The sequence below is a fragment of the Purpureocillium lilacinum genome, assembly GCF_023168085.1.
Source record: "Purpureocillium lilacinum CBS 284.36 DNA, scaffold_4, whole genome shotgun sequence".
Classification (NCBI taxonomy): Eukaryota; Fungi; Ascomycota; class Sordariomycetes; order Hypocreales; family Ophiocordycipitaceae; genus Purpureocillium; species Purpureocillium lilacinum.
In genome coordinates, this window is record NW_027072114.1 from 4,380,033 (window position 1) to 4,397,648 (window position 17,616).

Below are 17,616 nucleotides of genomic sequence, written 5' to 3' on the forward strand. Positions count from 1 at the left end.
CGCGATCCTCATTCAGCTCCCCCGTCGACGACCAGCCGGGCCGGATAGGAGTTGTCCTCTTTTGAGCGGCGCAGCGAGGAGCTCGCCGAGAGTTTGCAAGGGCAAAAGAACCCCAGGGGCAGGCAAGCAGGCGGAAACGAAGGAGCCTCATGGGCGGCTACCATGGCAGCGGGCCGCGTTAAGCTTGATCATCGATCCCAATGTATTTCGCCCCCCCATCCCCTTTCATCCCATGGGAGAGCCGCCTTGCCGTCTTGATTGGCGACATGCACGCCGTGAGACCTAGGATGAAACGGGCCAAGGACGCGGGAAGCACCCCAGTCGCTTGGAGCGTCTACGCGCGCTTGTCCGACTCCCCATCGAGAGGGCGGCGGTTGTGCTGCTTGCTGCGTTTCAACGATCCAGACACCAATCTCACAACGGCCGCCAGGTCCCGAAGTGCATTCTACATCCCGGCTTCAAGTGACTCGGAACTCGTCACGAAAGATATTCTTGCCGTCGCCTCGATCGGCACAATACGCCGGGCGACACGAGCAAATTGCCTGCATGCTGCAGCTGGGTCGACCCTCAAGTAGCGTCGACTAGCTGAGCTGGGGTATGCTCACACGGGGTGATGGAGAGTCCTCGCGAATACCCGTCTCGCCCTGCGACGCTTCGCTCTGGCTCTGCAAAGGCATGTCCGCCGCGTGCCGCGTGCCCGGCGCCGAGTCGGCCCTCCGCCGCTCCAGAGGCCGTGGGCCTTCTTCTCCCTCAGCACCACCCTCAGCATCACCATCATCAGCGCCAGCACCACCATCAGCAGCCGCCGCCGCCCTCCTCACGGCCCTCTGGTCCCTAAGCTGGAACCTGCCCTCGAGGCAGCATTCCCGCCCGCCCTCCTCGCAGGCGCGGCACCGCGCGTTTCCCCCCGCCCGCACGACGCACTTTCTGTGTCGCGCCCGACACGACGCGCACCCGTGCGAGGCCTCATCATCTCCGGGCAAATTGCCTTCAACTCGGGCGAAGGGAGGGGGAAGAGGCGCATTCCCCTCCCTCGCCCGCGTTGCAGAAGGTTGCAAAAGGGCAAGACGGAAAGTCGGTTGCCGGGCGCTGCATTGGTCTGGACGGGATTCGAGTGCGGCAGCATCGTGGGAGCCGCAAGCCGCTGGTGTAAGGTGTACCCGCGGACGAGCTGGGTACTAAGTTGAGGGACGCAGCTCGAACTGCAACACCACTATTATGCGTGCGGGGTGATGCACCGGCAGCGTCCCTACGCCTCCCACCTCCCACTACACCCAGAGGGCGGACGCTCACCCGAACTGCGGCATGCTAGGCTGCTCCCTCCCAGTCTCTCGTCACATCTCCATGAACGCGCGAGATACATACGAAGTAACGTCAAGCCTAAACCTTGAGCTAACGTGGGCCACGACCCCGAGGCTTTGATTCAGAAGAATACCACATGTCATGACCATCAACAGACCCCGTGAGCATCAAACCAAGACTGCCTCTCTATTTCATTGCTGTTCTTCCCTCCTCCGCTGCCCATATATCCTACATGGCCCGAAAGCCCCATGGCCAGCAGCGTGTTTGTTGTACATGGCCATGGATGCATCAAGGCTTCTGTTTCCCTGCTCCTCTTCTCTTCTCTATCCCGTCCAACCAAAAAAAAAAAAAAAAAAAAAAAAGAGGTATCCTGAAAAAAGAACCTCTCACATCTCGCAATGGGCTCGCCAAACGCCGTTGTTATATCCAAAAGGGGGACCGACTGGGGAAGAGGGGGGCTAAAACATTACGTGATAAGGGAAATGGTGAGCCAGTAGGCGGCAGCCGTGCCTGTTGTCCGATGGCGTGCTGTGGAGGATGGAGTGGGAGAACTGCATAGCTTTCCGACCGTTCTTTAGGGTATTATCATTATTCTCCGGGCCTTGTGCTGCGAAGTCGCTGTGAGGGGGAAACAATGTCTCATCGAAAAAAGTCGAGGGAAGGGACTCGTCGCGTCCCGAGGTATACGTGCATTGCATTGTAAAGTAAAAGGAAAGGGACAGGGGTTGAACAAAAAAGAGACCTGCAGGTGGCTTCAAGGCAAAGAAGTAATAGCAAGCGCACTGGATTGTGTCTGAAAATGCAGCTTCTTCGTGTGCGGGTGCCAGGCTTGCATCAAGACGTAACGCGAGGGTCTCCAAAGTATTGCATCGTGCCCCAGTCTCCTTGGGTAGTATTCCCTTGCGGTTGGGGTGTGGTGTTGGCGCTGATCGCCACGGCGCCGGCAAGGCTTTCCCAATCTTCAAAGACAACGGGGGCCGGAGAGTACTCAAAGTCCATCATGGAGTCGCCGGCGCCGGCGGGCGCCGGATTTGACGAAGCAGGCAGCTGCGGCAGCTCGCGCTGCTCCAGGGGTGAGTGTGAGGCGGCCAAGGGGGACTGAGACGATGCCAGGGGCGAATGCGAACTCGATTCGGGCGACGGCCGCGACGCCGTCGAGAACGGCTGGGACGGCACAAACATTGTGCTTCGAAACGGAGACGTGTACGGGCTCTGCTGGCCGTTGGGGCTCGTCGACGGCAGCATCGACTGGTGCGCCTGCGTAGGCAGCGGCTGGAAGGACATGTGCGGATCGTGCTGCTGCGGAGGGAAATGCTGCGGCGGCGGAGGAGGCATGCTGGTTGAAAACTGCGGGGATGGCGTGGGCGGCACGGCGACGATGTCGGCCAGCTCAAACGCTGACTTGACGATCCACCGGGCCTCGCCCTCGTCGCCCGAAAAGAACTCGAGGAGATCCTGGAGCTGTCCGTTGTTCTCCTTCTCCAAGAAGCCCTGGGCGCGGCCGGTCCTGCTCGGGTGCCAGCTGAACTGCGGGCGGCGGCCCTGGTACTCGGCCAGCTTGCTGTTGACCAGGGCGTCCCAGGCCTCGTGGATCAGGGGCTGGTGCAGCAGGCCGTAGACGACCCTGGAGTGCATCCAGTCGCCCTTGGTGAGACCCGACTCGAAGTGGCGGGCGACGTGCTCGACGTGGCGCTCGCGGGCGGGGTGCAGGGCGGAGCAGAAGCCGCAGGCCCAGTACTTGCGCTTGCGCAGGAACTTGACCACCTTTTCGGCATGGGGGCACGTCTTGCAGCCGTGGCACTGCTTGTGGTGCTGGTTGAACGAGTTGGAGCCCCAGAAGCTGCGGTTGCAGCCGGGCTCCGGGCACGGGTACTTGCGCCAGCGCTCGTGGAACTCGTCCTCGTGGCGCTTCCAGTCGTACTTGCGCTTGAAGCTCGTCTCGCACGAGGTGCACCAGTAAATGTTTTGGCGGTTGGGACTGGTGGCGGTGGCGGCAACGTGCGTGCCGTTGAGCATCGGGACGCCAGCGCTTGGCGGGGGCATCGGCAGGGGCGCCATCGACCTGCCGCCCGTCGTGCCCGAGTGCCAGGAAAAGGAAGACTGCGCCGAGTTGGTGGACCATATGGAGGCGTGGCCCGACGAGCCCGAGCTCACCGAGGAGATGGATATGCGAGGTCGGTGCGCGTGGGTAAACGGCGCCGAGGGCGGCATGAAAATCGACGCATCGACGTCGGCCACCGAGTTCGGCAGGGGGCGGTCGCCCGGCGCGTTGGACGTCAGCGTCGAAGACGAGGACCATGGGCCGGAGCAATCGTCGGCCAGCGCATCGGGCTTGGACGGGGCCGACGTGGGCGCCTGCGTGGTCGTGGACGGCAGAGGCCCGGTGACGGCGACCATGGACGTGGGGCCCGTTGTCGAGGCCGACGGGACATGCGTGGGCGGAGGCGGTGGCGGGCACTGAGGCGGCGGCGGCGGCGGTGGATGCTGAGGAGCAAGTAACGATTGTGACGGCTGTGTTTGCGGTTGTGATGATGAAACGAAGGACGGGTTCGCTGCTGGAAACGAGAGCTGTAGCGACTGGCTGTCGTCGACCCATTTGTGAAGGAGGTCCTTGGACAGGCCGGAATCGATCAGGACCTGCAGGTTCTTGCGCGCCTCGGCGAGGACGTCTTGGGGCGTGGCATCCGCTTGCTGCTGCTGTTGTTGTTGCTGCTGCTGCTGCTGGCTGTGCTGCGACGGCGACGAAGACGGCTCCTGCTGCGACGGCAGCGGCGTTGGCCGAGGGAGTTGGTTGTTCTGGCTCTGGTCCATGATGGATAGCGAGGGCCTCACATCGAGCATGAGTCGACGGACGGTTCAGCGGCGAAGACAATAAGCGAGAGGACGGCGACGACGATGGCGACGCTCACAAAATCGGATGGGCAAAACGAACGTAGAAGGACGAAGGGGGGAGACAGCGCGGGATGATTGAGTCGAGAGGTGAGGTGGGAGGGGGGAAAGAAGACAAGAAAGACTGGGATAGGAGGAGCGGGAGCGCGAGGAGAAGAGAGGAACCAACGACGGGCAGGAGAACGTGGGTGTAACAGGCCCGGGAGACCGACAAGGAACTAGGGAGGTGGTGGTCGGCGGTCCTGGGGAGAGCGCGAGTGTGTGAGGGGACCAGCGACCAGGCACGGGAAACGGACGAGCAGGGTTGGTGCGCGCGCGCCCAGGTGCCGCACTGCCAATGCAGGTCAGGCGCGAGCAATGACCACGCAGGTCGAGGCGAAAGCAGACAGGCAGGCAGGCAGGCAGGCCACAAGCAGGCCGGCGGGCGGGCAGCGAGACAGGCAGACAGGCGGACAGGCGGACGGATAGACGGGCATGGAGGCAGATCAGCCGGGGGGGGCGGGCAATGCTGTGCCTGAACTTTATGGATTCAAGGAACAACCTGGAGGTTTTGCATGGAGATCCGCCCAGGGCCTTGTCCAGGTCCAGGTACCAAGCCCAGGGGGACGCAGAGGTACAACGGGCATTGGGGCTTGGTGCGCAATGGGACTCCATGCTTGGCTCGAGTGCTAGTGCCAACAGGGAAGGGGATTCTCCGCGCGTAAGTATTAGTATTATTATTAGTACGGGAGGGGAGGGGGCGCCAGGGGGTGCCGGGAGGTGTGCGTGGGAGGGAGTGAGTGAGCGTGTGAGTGTGTGTGTGTGTTTGTGGTGGGTGAGCGCGCGCGCGGGCGCGCATATGTGTGTGTATGTGTGTGTGCGCGTATCTGTGAGCGAGGCGCTCGCCAGTGTCGTCGGGTCCCCGAGGCTTCGAAAGCCGCTGTCCTTGCGGTGCTCTGCGCTGCTGGCTGATTGTCGTCTCTTGGGGGAGGAGACCGGACATGCACGGAGTATCTCGTCCTCGGGCCCCGGCCAAGTAGGCATGTACATGCAGTCACTCCATGCCTCACATGTGTGTATATACGCACATACGCACACGCGCACACACAGACATGCGTACATGCGTCCATGCACGTCCGTCAACCGTCTGCGCGGGACGCCAGGGGATCTCGAGTCCAAGGCGTTTGTCCTGCTTCGCCCATCTGTGCGCTGGCGGGACGCCGCCGTGACCGCGGGCTTGCCGCCGTGGCAGGAGAACGCATGACCAGCCGTTTTTCTCGATGGTCAATTCATGCACAACGGCACAGCTGTCGTCGGGCGACTCGACGGCGCTCGCTGTCGCCGAGATTCGCGTCCAAGTCTGCGAGTGGCACCTCTGGCCATCTCATGGCTGACGGCAGCAATCGTCTGAGGGTCAGGCTTTCCATGAGTCTGCCAAAATGACGGGCTTTGATGAAGGATGGGGGCCGAGGGGGCGTGCGCCGACAAGGCCCCAGCGCTCGTTGCTTTGTCGCCTCCGGGCTGCCGGCCTGCGCAGGATCGAGTCGCGCGAGCGAGCGAGCACATGTGCACAGGGCTCGCAGATAGGACCTACTTGCCTTGCGTAGTATGTGAAGCCCAAGCACGCTGCGGAAGCGCGGAACACAGGCAGCGCGGCGCGACAATCCCGTGCTCGGGCTCGCACCTGGCAGGCAGCTCCAGCCCACAAGGGGCGCGCCAACGAGCACAGCAGCCGACATGGACGGCGTGCTTCACGTTTTGGCGGCGGGGTGGATCCTCTCTCTTCATTGATGAGCAGCTGTTATGCAGGCGTGCATGCATGGCAGCATGGAGATGGCCGGATTGGGCGGTGGGTTGGGCCCTTGGGGGCCGGCAGGGCGTCAGGTCATGGACGTGGCCGCACGCATCGCCTGGGAAATTTCGTGCGCCCATCCTGTCCCTCCATCCGTTCCGTCGGTTGATAGACAAGGCCATTGTCGCCTTCTGGGTCCTTTGCCGGCGCGTGTCTTGCCCTCGTGTGTGTCTCGTGTGGCTCGTGTCTCGTGCCGCCCACATTCGGGAGGGCATTGACGGCGACAGCGACGACGACGACGACGACGACGACGACGACAAATGCCATCGGCCATGCCCGTCCGCCCGTCCGTCCCCTCGAGGTGCCCCTGGGTGCGGCATGCAGCAGGCGGGGTGGGCCAGGCGAGTGGGCGCACAACATCGTCAGCCACCTCCAGCCGGGCCTGGGGCAGCTCCCCGTGCGTGACGAGGTGTGATCGGCCGCCAGTGCTTATCCACCACCCACCCACCCGGTCGTGGGCATCCTAGTACGAAGTAACTTGTGGTTGTCCAAGTGTCTGTCGCCTGCGAAAGGACTCGACGACCCGAATGGGCCGTGGCGCGTTCCAGAGGCACGGATCGGGGGCCGCTGCTGGGTGCTTCTTGTTTCGCCATGTCGCTGGCGGCGATCCCCAAGCAGTGTTCCGCCGTCGGCCCCAGGCACGTGTCAAAGAGGACCGCGCAGAGACCGTGTCTCGTCCGCATCTGCAAGCGCTCTGGTCTGGCACCTCGCGTGCAAGCGCTCTCCGGTCTGTACGCGCCCGTTTGTCGTCGTTTGCCTTGGGTCGACGGGGTTGCACAGAGACGGGACGTGGTGCGTGACACAGGCCGGACCTGAGTCGGGTGGTCGGCGGCTGTCACCAGCAGCATCCCAGCGCTGCCGTTGGGATTGGGATGCCCTCGGTGGACGATTCCGTGACTCTGCGACGCCGTGCATGGCTGCGAGGCAAGGCCGGCAAGTGTCGCGAGGCGATGCAGTGTGCGAAGCTGTACCGTAGCCCCTGCCAGCCAGTGGGCGGTTGAATGCATACCGAGTACGTACCTCCTGACGTCGTTTGTCAGGGTTGCTGCGAGGCCAGGGATTCACCCGGCATGCGGGAGCGACTTTCGCATCCTTGCATGCTCGTAGCTTGGTCGCCTGTCTGCTTGCTTGCACGTTGCTACCAAGTACGAAGTTGCCGTCCCCAAGGCATCCAGGCCACCAAGGCAGAGAGAGAGAAGTTTGTCAGCGTGCCTGGGTTTGGTCCCCGGCGGGGAAGGAGCAGCATGCCGCTTTCCAAACACGTCCCTGAAAGTTGACACCAGCAAGCAGGTATTATGTACGGATACTCTGTGCCTCGTTCCTGCCTCTCTTGTGGCGAGGGGGTCCCTTGCTCTTGCCTGCGCCTGCCTGTTCTTGTCTGCTCTTGCCGTCGCGGCCAATCCTGTCTGCTGCGTGCTGCCCGAATTGTCTCTTCTGGCTCTGGCCCTAGCTCTAGCTCTCTGCTCTACTCTGCTCTGCGTCTGCTTCTGGCTCTGCTTCTAGTTCTGGCTCCGTCCTGATTAGCTCTGGCTCTGACTTTGGGTCTAAGAGCGCTCGCGGCCAAGGCTCTTGCCAAACGACCAATACTGGCGAGGAACGGCAAGACTCTCCCTCTCCGCCACCTGCGTCCCTGTCCCTGTCCACCCCGCGGAGCTCGATACCAGTACCTGACTACATACTACTCCGTGAGTCCGTACCTTATGCTCACTGCCTTCCCCTCACAGTAGGTACCAGGTAATAGGGGCGCTTTCCTGACGAGCCCGCATCCATGCTCCCGCGTCCCCTTTTCTCTTGCAGTCCGTCCCTTGCCCGACTTCAGCCCATGCAACGTGTGCCAGCTACTCCTCAGACTTTCGTTCCGTTGCCTCCTCCGGCCCCCGTCAAACCCCCTCCCCCCGGCCGGGATTCGCTGCCTCGTGCCGCCCCCCATCGTCACCATCTTCACCACCATCTTCACAGCCCATGTCCGCATCGCCTTGGCTCCCCGTCTGCTTTCTTTTTCCTCGGCTTCATTCAATCGTCACGGGGCCATGACCCCATCTCGCTCGCTGCCGTCTTGCGGCCCTTTTTCCGGCCAGCATCATCTCCGACGTCTCGCAAGCAAGCCGGCCAACTCTTGTGTGTTCCTCGCGATGATGCCGCCCACGCCCTCCTTGCCAAGTACCTAGCAATGGCCTTCCTGCTTCCACATGGAGCAGCACACTGCACGGCGCAGCCGCATCAACACCTGAAACATGACGCCAGAGGTAGCCTGGCGCCCCCCTCCGTTCGGGGAATCCGCAGACATGCGGCAGCGATGACGAACTAGTCCTGCTGCAAGTTTTCTGTCCTCTGGCCCAAGGTTCTGGCTGACACTGCGTCCCAGGGCTCGCCTTCGCGCCACGCTTCGGCCGGCTGTTTCGAAACACCTCGATGAGCTCCTGGCAACGACGAGATGAGCCAATGGCAAACTGCCCAGGAGAGCTCAAGGTTCCGCACTGGCCGTTCCCCACCATGGCCCAGACAGGCACTGCGAGACGATGTGACGGGCCTCGGGCCCCCCCTCCTTCTAAACCCTTGTCGACAAGGCGCCATGGCGCCCCTGTCGGCTGCCGACGGGTACCTGGTTTGGTGGGCTGGCTCTGTGCTGTGCTGTGCTGCTCTGCTTTTGCGCTGCGCGGCTCCACACGGCTGCTTCGCAGATGTCTTCGCGGCTGGGGCTGGGACTCGCCCCCGGCTAAAGAACCTTTGCTCGTATGCACGGAGGAGGTACGAGCATCGCACGACCACGACTCATGGTCCTCTTGCGCTACTGAACGTTATCCTCACCCGTCCCACGACCAATTGCTGATAGCTGCGACTAGGTCATGCAGCAGCGCGACGACTCTCCACACGCCGACAGGCTATCAACAAGCTCGACCAAATGCAATTCAACAGCTGTCGGTCCGGTTCGCCCTCAGCTAGCCATGTCATTCACGAAGGGGGGCGCGGCGGGGAGAAAAAAAAGGTGGTCGTGTGGCTTTTGTTCTGGCCAACAATGGCATTCTATCGGCCGAAGCTGGCCCCAGCAATGTTCGTCTTGCTCCGTCACCACTTCTCATTCCGCTCTTTCATGCCTCCTTGACGTGACCGTGCAGGCCAGGCCTGGCCGAGGACGCAACGCACTGAGTATGAGTCCGTACAGTACGCGTTACTACAATCATACGCGTTGGCTTGGCCTCTTTTCTTGGACAACTGCTCTTGGTCTACGACTCGGCGGCCGAGGCACGAGCCTATGGATCGCTCGGCCCAAGACTGGTCTCGCGTGAGCGCAGGGTACCATGTGGCCTTATTTGTCATGCCCAGTAGGTATTTTGCGGCGGTCTGTGCCATCGCAACTCGATGCAAGAAATAAGTCACGGCGCCTGCACTCCTATTTTTTCCATGGTCCGTGGATCTGCACGGAATTCACCGCCAACATTGTTGTCGTTGCCGAACCGAAATCTCGGTGGGTATTGGCGAAACGATGGGCCTGAGGCCGCCGGCACGCCTGCTCTTGGTCTGCCTCACGACACGGTCCAAGGCTCTCATCTCATGTCCCCGATGGCCGAAGTCAATGATCAGCGGACGGGGTGCCTCCAAATGGGGAGGGAGCGTCATGTCAGTTCGCTGCCGAATTTTCCCTATCCAGCAGCACCGGCTATGTTGCGGAGTACTGCCGCGAAGAGTGTAGGCGTCAGGTCCTCCATCGCCCGTGCGACGCTTTGCGGATGGCGCCGTCTTTGCGGGCTCCAGTAGATCATGCACGGGAAGCGGATCCGCAATGACGCCAGGCACACAGCGCGCTTTGGAGGGGGTCCGAGTCAAGATTCGGTCGGGGCCACAGCGAGATGGGGACGGCCTCCTCACGGCAGCGACGCCGTCGTCGAACTGCACGCTGCCACCGTACTGTTGGAATATACCTTTGCACATACATAATAATACATATGCTTTCGTCTCGCCAGAGGGCGGTCCACTTCCCGCTCGGGCCGGCTGCCGGCGGTGCAATCACTCATCTCTTTCGCAATGTTGCCGTGTACGTACAGCAAAGACGCGCCGCTCTACGAGTCGACGCGCTCATCAACCCACCCCACGAGGAAGCCAATTTCCCCTTTTCCACATGTGGGCTTGTTTTTGTGATCTTTTTTTTTTTTTCCTTCATCAAAAATCGTCCCCGCTCCGGTCTCGTGGCCGGATGGTATGTTGCAGAGAAGAGCAACCGATGGAGCCGAGCCATGGGACGGGCGTAGGTTCTGGCATCCAGAACCAAGTACTACGGATGGAGTAATCCGTACCTTTGCAGGGAGTTATGGAGCTGCTACTTGCACAAACTCACGGTACTCGTACAGACAGACAGACATCATCATATTGCTACCTACGTGCATGCTCGTACGAGTACTTGTACACATGTACACCTCAGTGGGTTATCTTCTTTTTATAGACTTCTAGGTGATGCTCCGCCTCGGCTGGGCGAGCAAAGAGGGAACGCGCGCTGGCTGCACAGCCTTGTTTTCGAACTTTCGAAACGCTCGGCTCCAGGTCTGTGCTCGGGCTGGGGCAGGGAAAGGGGGTAGCATGTAGGGACTACCATGTCGAGCGCGCGCGCGAGGTGGGTGAAGGGGGAAGGGTTCGTCGGGTTCGTTCGCCAAACCCATGCCATGGGCACAACCGAATTCTCCGAGCAAGTCTGGAAATCCGAAAGCCGACTCCACCTGCATGGCCCCAAAGATGAAACACCCGCCTCTCGCCCTCGCTCAGCCCCGAAGCCTAACACCAAAAAAATAAGGGCGTCAAATCCAGCCGCCGACCGGCCAGATCCCGCCGCGATCGCCTCGCCGTCCCTCTCAGACACCAGGACCAGGGTTCGTCCGTGGGCGCCGTCGTCTCTCGTCTCGGCCGGGCACTGCCACGCCAACTCAGATCGGCGCCGCGCCCGCTGCCCCATGCCGTGCCATGCCATGCCATCCCACCAGTTCGCCCGTCCGAGCCTGGCCCAACTCGATCGACTCTAGGAAAAAAAAAACACCTTGCACTAGTAGTACACCTTTATGTCTGCATGTATGGATCTCGCATCGCAGGGTCCTCCCCGGCAGCGGCCTCGGGCTTCGCGCCACGGCCGTGCTTTCTGCGGTTCCGCGTCGAGAGGCCCCCGGACCTTGGAGCGCGCGGCAGGGACCGAGGCCGCAAAAGCACTCAAACACGGGGGGGCCGCAGAGCCGCGGTCGTCGGCAGTGCCAGGGATCTCCTCGCGCGGCTTGCACAGCCCATCGCATCGCGTCTTGGCCGATCCGACATGACCCTGCCATCGGGCTTGGCCGGCACCTCGACGGTCCAAAGGTCTGAACTTTGAGCCGGGTACGTAGCCGCATCGAGAGGTCGGCTGTTTCACCAACGACGCCATCTACCAATGTTTCGACAACGCGGGCCACCAGCGGCCGCCACGCTTGGCCCCGACGCTCCAGCCACCGCGCAAAAATGTTGTGGAACTGCACGGTGAGGTCATGGCCTCGACGAGACACGGACAGAGGAAGCCGTGGCAATCGCCGCGCTGTTGCGGGCGCGGGGCAAACCCCCCGACCCGTTGTCATCAGGCGCTCGTGCTGAAGTAGTAGTTCTCCCACAGGTATTCGTAGTCCTCGAGTATGCCGGCGATGAACCCCGGCATGCGCCTGGTGACGCCGCCGACGACGCTCTTGGTGACGTTGTCATAAAAGGCGCCGCGCATGGTCCACCAGCCCATGGCCCAGCCTCTCTTGTTCCACTCGTCGCGCTCCAGCGTGGTGGTGCGCAGGCTGCGGTCGCGGAGCTGGCGCGCGGCATACTCGACGGCCAGGCCCACCAGCCACGGCGTCCACGACTTCTTGTTGCGGCTGCGGGCGAGGGCGACGGCGTAGACGAGGGGCGCGAGGATGTACAGGACCTCGGCGGCCTGCCCGGCGCCCTGGAGGGTGTTGAGGAGCTTGGCGGCGGGCTTGATGTCGTCGGCGGTGAGGACGCGGCCGAGGAGGTAGGAGCTGATGTCCCCGGGCTCAGGGAGCGAGGGGAGGCTCATGCCGGTCCTGGGCATGGTCCATTCACGCTCGTGCGGCGGCTTGTGGCTCTGGGGGCCGCCAGGCACCTCCCTGGCGGCGGCGCTATCCGGCGCCACCTCGTCCATGAGCTCGCTCTCGCTCCGCGACGAGGCCTGTTCGTCGGCGCCGGCGGCGAGGGCGTCGTCGTCGTCGACGTCGTCCTCGGGTATGGGCTCGCGCTCAGGCAGGCACGGAGTGACGAGGGGCCGCGAGCGAGTGACGCGGAGGAGGAGCAGGCGGCAGACGGCCTTGATGGCCTCGAGGAGGACGACAACCCTCCAGCGGGCCCGCTCGCCGCCGCGGCGCTTGGCCGACATCTCGCAGAGCAGCTCAGTGTAGACGACCATTTGCAGGAGCATGGCGACGCGGCGGTAGAGCTTGCTCTTGTGCGCCCAGAAGCGGGTGTAGCGGGCGTGGGCGGAGCGGACGGGGGGCACAGGGAGGCGCGATACGGCGCGGGAGAGGAGGGTGTCGTGATAGAGGGAGAGGAGCTGGACGCCCGAGTGTATCGACTCGGACGCGATCTCGGCGTCGCGGAAGCGGCCTGCGGCAAGTTTCTGCGTTAGCTTTTGCTTTTCGTGGCTCGCGCGACGGCACGGCATGAAACGGGGTGGCAAAGCCAATTCCAGTTCTGCCGTTGATGTCGCCTGCTCTCCCGACGACGACGGCTGCTACTGCCGCTCTGGAGGCAAACAGAGTTTCAGGCCTCGTCGAGACGGGGGCTACGTACCGGGGATAATGTACGTCAGGCTCCGCAGGGCGCTCTCAATCTGCGACACCTGGCCGGCGTTCTTGGTGATGAAGTCGTCGTACATGGCGAGCCACTGCGGCGGCAGGCTGAGGATCTGGCCGGCCGTCGGGCGATGGCGCGGCGGCGGCGGCACCGCGGACGACATGGTGCCTGCGGGAATTGCGAATAGGCAAGCTGGCTCGTGTGCAAAGGGCGAACGACGTGGTCGGCGTGCTTGATGGACGATGGGATGACACGGGGCGCGCGGCTTTGTCGTTCAATCTAGTAGCCGCGGCACGGGGGGGGGCGGGATAGATGAAGAGGAAAGGCTCGGTTCTCGTCCTCAACACGACATCGCCGTGGTCTTGCTCGCTCGCGATGGGAACGGACGGGTTGGAGGGGACAAGAGAGAGCCCTTTCGCGATGCCCGGCAGAGGACGTCGTGGCGGGAATGGATGGATGGACGGTGAAAGCTGAGGCGCTGCCGCTTCTGCTGCTGACGATGACGATGGAGCGGCCCGAGGTGCGTCCAGTCGTGTGGGAGAGACCCAGACACGGCCAGGACAAGACGGGGGGGGAGCCAGTGAGAGCTTGTCGCTGGCTGCTGGGCTGCCCCGGGCCGAGGTTCGATTCCATTGGTCGGCACTGGTGGGTGTTGCACGGGGACGGCGGCTGGGCGGGTCGTCCATCAGCGCCCCGACGGCCGGATGCGAGAGCCACACCGACAAAGGCGAATTTGCGCGCATAGTGCAAGCGGCCTACCCTGCACAGAGCCGGAACCGAGCGGATAATGGTCTGCATGGGCGATCGTAAAGCCGAGTAAACAATTGAGATGCGCAGCGAAATTTTCATGTTTGTTTTTTTCTGACTGACGATAATTTTCTCATCTTTTTCGATGTCCAAAGGTTGGGGTGCCTGAGGTTGTCTGTCTAAGAGGTGTGGGATGGCATGAACGTGTTGTTCACTTGTCGTGCTGGAGGTTGAAGTGTAAGCCCAGGAAGGGCAACACCAGGCAACCAGCTCCAGTATTCCTCGTCTGGCAATCCATCATCAGACAGACACCTTGATTATTCCCGTCTTAGTCCATAGCATGGCATGACGTGGCATGGCATGTACACACGCTGCAGTGCATTCGACACATACACACACAACACACAGGAGCCCAAGAAGCGCAGGAGCACGCGCTCTCGATTCATCCATCAAGGAACTCCCAGCTAGAATTTCACAGACGGCGACCACGCACCATACCGCCGCGCGGCGTCTGCGTCTTCATCTTTGTCCTCATCCTCGTCATCATCAGCCCGAATAGTACACAGTCCAAACGACGAAACCCACCCTCTCTATTTTGCTCCACGGAAACGCACAAGGCCCTCCCAACCACATCACATGTCCCCGCCCGGAAAGGAATTTCCAAACGCCTTGCCAGCCGGATGTCATTGTCGGCGTCCCTCCCTCATCCCTTGGACCCCTGGGGGCTGGGCAGACAAGGGGAACCGAAGCTGGCCATGATGCCAATCCTCCTCTTTTGCCATGCGCTCTCGCCATTCCGTTGAACGAGAGGCGGGCCATATCCCAAAGGGGAAACCTCACACTACAACTCCTGCTGCTCCCGCCAGAAAATCACTATAGCCAGGATAGTAAGAAGAAGAAGCAAAGACCAGAACCCCAAGTCCCCGTGGGCCGCTACCAACGGGCGGAAATGCATCATCACGACGCCGTGCCCAAGCCCCCTTCCCAGGACACCTGCTACAGCACCGCAAAGCCCGCCTCCTCAATGTCCTTGCCCGTCGGCAGCACGGGGCGGCCCTGCATGGGAAACGGCCAGAAGAGCGGGTTGGCCATGCTCTCGGCGGTGCGCTCCACACCGGCCCCGGCTGTCGCGCCGCCGCCGCCGCCTCCGCCGCCCTCGACCACGACCTTGCCCGTGCCCCAGTCGCAGATAAAGTCCTCGCGCCCGACGTTGGGCGCGAAAAAGTTGAGGCTGCTCGTGTACGGCCGCACCAACCGGTCGTACTCCTCCGGGTTGAGGTTGACGCCGCCCGTGTTGATCTCGACGTCAATGTTCCACTTCTTGGCCAGGTACCGCAGGATGTTGAGCGCCTGCTCCGCAAAGTGGTGGCACGGCGCCATCTCCGTCAGATCCGCGATGCCCTGCTTGAGCGCCTCGCTGACGTGCGGGTCGATCTTGGCCGCCGCCTTCATCGACTCGTCCGGGCTGCGGCCCCCGCGGTCGTCGAGCCCGCCTGGCGCCCCCTTGCCCTCGCCCGCCTGTGCCGACGCCGCCCCGATGGCCAGGTGCATGATGGACGACGTCAGCACAAAGTAGGGCACAAATGACGGCGTCCGCTGCAGCGTGTACAGCTGCGAGTAGGACGTCAGCAGGCCCTGGATCGCGTCCGCCGCCTGCGAGCACACGTCCCGCGGCAGCACCTTGGACCCGATGATTCGAAGCTTGATGAGCGGCCGGAACAGCAGCAAGATGGCGAAATGGTAGTACATGCTGTGGTTGGCGAGGGGGGCGCGAGCACGCCGTCAGCATACATACAAGAGCCCATCTTCACCACTGACACACACTCGGGGGGTTGACTCACTGCGCAAACAGCACGGCCGGCGTAAAATTGTGGCCGAGCCGCAGCACCTCGGGTATCCTGTCGTACCAGTTCAGGTACTGCGTGTAGATGCTCAAGAGGTCCCGGGCCGTCAGCGGCTTGCCGGGCGAGTGCAAGATGTACAGCGACTCGTGCACCAGTTCGCTCAGCTCGCAGAAACACTTGTACACGGACCGCACGTTGGACGGCTGCTCGCACGACCGCTGCAGCGGCGCGCCTGGAGACGGTGTTAGTGAGCCGTCCCGGCCGCGCCGTCTCCGGTCCGTAGGCGGCTTACCGTCGTCGGTGTATGGCACCCATAGCGAGGCTTCAATGTCCATGATGATGGCGGGCTTGGGCGGGAGGTGCGGGAAGCACGAGCACTGCGGCAGGGAGCCGGTGGCCAGTGACCACGCGCTGGAGACGCCAGCTCGTCAGCCTCCGCTTTTTGGAGGTAGTTGTGGGATTTGGGTATCGGCGATAACTCACTGATCGAGGGCGAATGCACCCCAAAAGGTCGCCGACTGCACGGCCAGCTCGTCCTCGTCCCCCTCGTCGTGGATGCGGTGCAGGCCCATCTCGATGGCGAGCCGAATGCTCTGGCCGGCATAGTACCAGCTCTCCGAGTCCCGCCCGCAGCTGGCCTCGCGAATCGACATGATGCCGAGGGCCTGGATCGTCGTCAGGGAGTGGTGGTCCGTCTCTTGATAAAAGAGCCGCTGGGATTCCTTGAAGAAGTGGTCGCCCGAGGAGTAGGGGTCGTTTGGGTTCGCCCGCGTCATGGGCTGCCTCGAGAAGCGGCAGCCGAGCGCGAGCAGGGCGTTGACGAGTATGGGCGAGCAGTAACGGTGGCGGGCGTCGCGAAAGTCGCGCAAAAAGTGCTCCTTGCTCAGCGACGCAAACGTGGGATACTCCCAGCAAAAGTAGAGCGCCAGCAGGTGGTGGACGAGGTTGATGTCGTTTGTGATGGAGGTCCACGTCTCGGCGGAGCGCCCCGTGTCGCCGCTGAGGGGCGAGAGGATCTGCTCGAGCCCGCGGTATCGGGGCATCGAGTCCGACATGTGGTCCGTGTCCATGCTCTCGGCGGCCCAGGACCCGACCCGGGACTGCGGCGGGCGGCGGACGTCGGGCGCCCAGTTCATGACGTCCGGGTGCGAGCTGCCCCTGGACGACCCGACGGCGCCGTGCGGTGAAAAGTGCCACGAGCCGCCGACGACCGACTCGTTCCTCACGGTGGGCAGCTGCGCCCCGATGGGACTCAGGTTGTCCATGCCGAGGCGCAGAGGCGGCAGCGTCGGGCCGGACATCGAAGACCCGGCAAAGAGCGACACGGAGCTCGGGCCGGCGCCGCTCAGGTCGTGGTCTCCGAGGCGGCTCAGGACGGGCAGGGGGCCGCCTCCCGAGGGCAGGACGCCGCCGAGCCATTCCGAGATGCGGTCAATGGACTGCCCGCCGCGCAGCCTCTTCAGGACGTCCTCCCACAAGTCGGGGCGGACGAGGGCGGAGAAGACGGCGTCGCTGGAGCGCTGGCGATGGCGCAGGCTCTCGATTTCGGTGCGGAGGTTCTCCTTGGACTGGCGCACGGGGATCTCGTAGACGCACTCGACGTCCTTTTGCAGCTTGCAGCGGCCGCATGGCTTTTGTCCGTCGCACTGCGAGAAGGGGGGGGAAAGAGCCCAGTGGTCAGCACGCACTGTACATACACGCACACACGCACGAAGAGAGAGAGAAAGAGGGAAGGAGAGAGAGGGAGGGAGAGAGGGAGGAGAGAAGCTAGAGCGGGGAACGCAGGGCTCACCTTGGCGCGCTTCTTGCGACACTCGGTGCAGGCATTGGGTGTGACGACGCCGAGGCCGCGTCTCCGCTTCGAGTTTTGGGCACTCGACGTGGAGCCGGGCGTCTTGCCTGCGGTGGCCTGCGAAGTCGAGGCTGTGGTTTGGGGTGTGTTGCCCGTGCTCGGCTGGCTGGGGCCAGAGGGCGTCTGGCTGCTGCTCTCTCGACTGTCCATGGCGACGAGGAGGAAGAGGAGGAGGAGGGGCGGCGGCGGTTCGGGGGGGGAGGTGGAAACGATGCGCCGGCGCGCAACTCAACTCACTGGGCGATCCAGAGTCGTGCTTTGTTGGTCTTGTATCGGCGCGACGTGAACGACATAGTGTGGACGCAATGCGCAGCCCGGTGACGTGAGGGAGCTATCGCGAAGGTCCAGCG

The 17,616-nt window shown here is 62.8% G+C and overlaps 3 protein-coding genes across 3 annotated transcripts; all 3 read right to left on the reverse strand.

The window, feature by feature from the left end:
• Positions 1-2,136: 2,136 nt before the first annotated feature.
• PLICBS_006491 (uncharacterized protein) lies at positions 2,137-4,113 on the reverse strand (the record flags this gene model as incomplete). The annotated part of the gene is made up of 1 exon (XM_018328299.2): positions 2,137-4,113. The coding sequence occupies one exon, from the start codon at positions 4,111-4,113 to the stop codon at positions 2,137-2,139; it is 1,977 nt and encodes a 658-aa protein (XP_018173157.1).
• A 7,493-nt stretch (positions 4,114-11,606) lies between these two features.
• Positions 11,607-12,986, reverse strand: PLICBS_006492 (peroxisomal membrane protein pex16; the record flags this gene model as incomplete). Its single annotated transcript, XM_018328297.1, has 2 exons — positions 11,607-12,634; positions 12,821-12,986. 2 exons carry the CDS (start codon positions 12,984-12,986, stop codon positions 11,607-11,609), a joined length of 1,194 nt encoding a protein of 397 aa, XP_018173155.1.
• A 1,580-nt stretch (positions 12,987-14,566) lies between these two features.
• PLICBS_006493 (uncharacterized protein) lies at positions 14,567-17,416 on the reverse strand (the record flags this gene model as incomplete). The annotated part of the gene is made up of 5 exons (XM_018328296.2): positions 14,567-15,320; positions 15,412-15,646; positions 15,707-15,825; positions 15,898-17,060; positions 17,207-17,416. The coding sequence occupies 5 exons, from the start codon at positions 17,414-17,416 to the stop codon at positions 14,567-14,569; spliced, it is 2,481 nt and encodes an 826-aa protein (XP_018173154.2).
• Between the last annotated feature and the right edge of the window lie 200 nt (positions 17,417-17,616).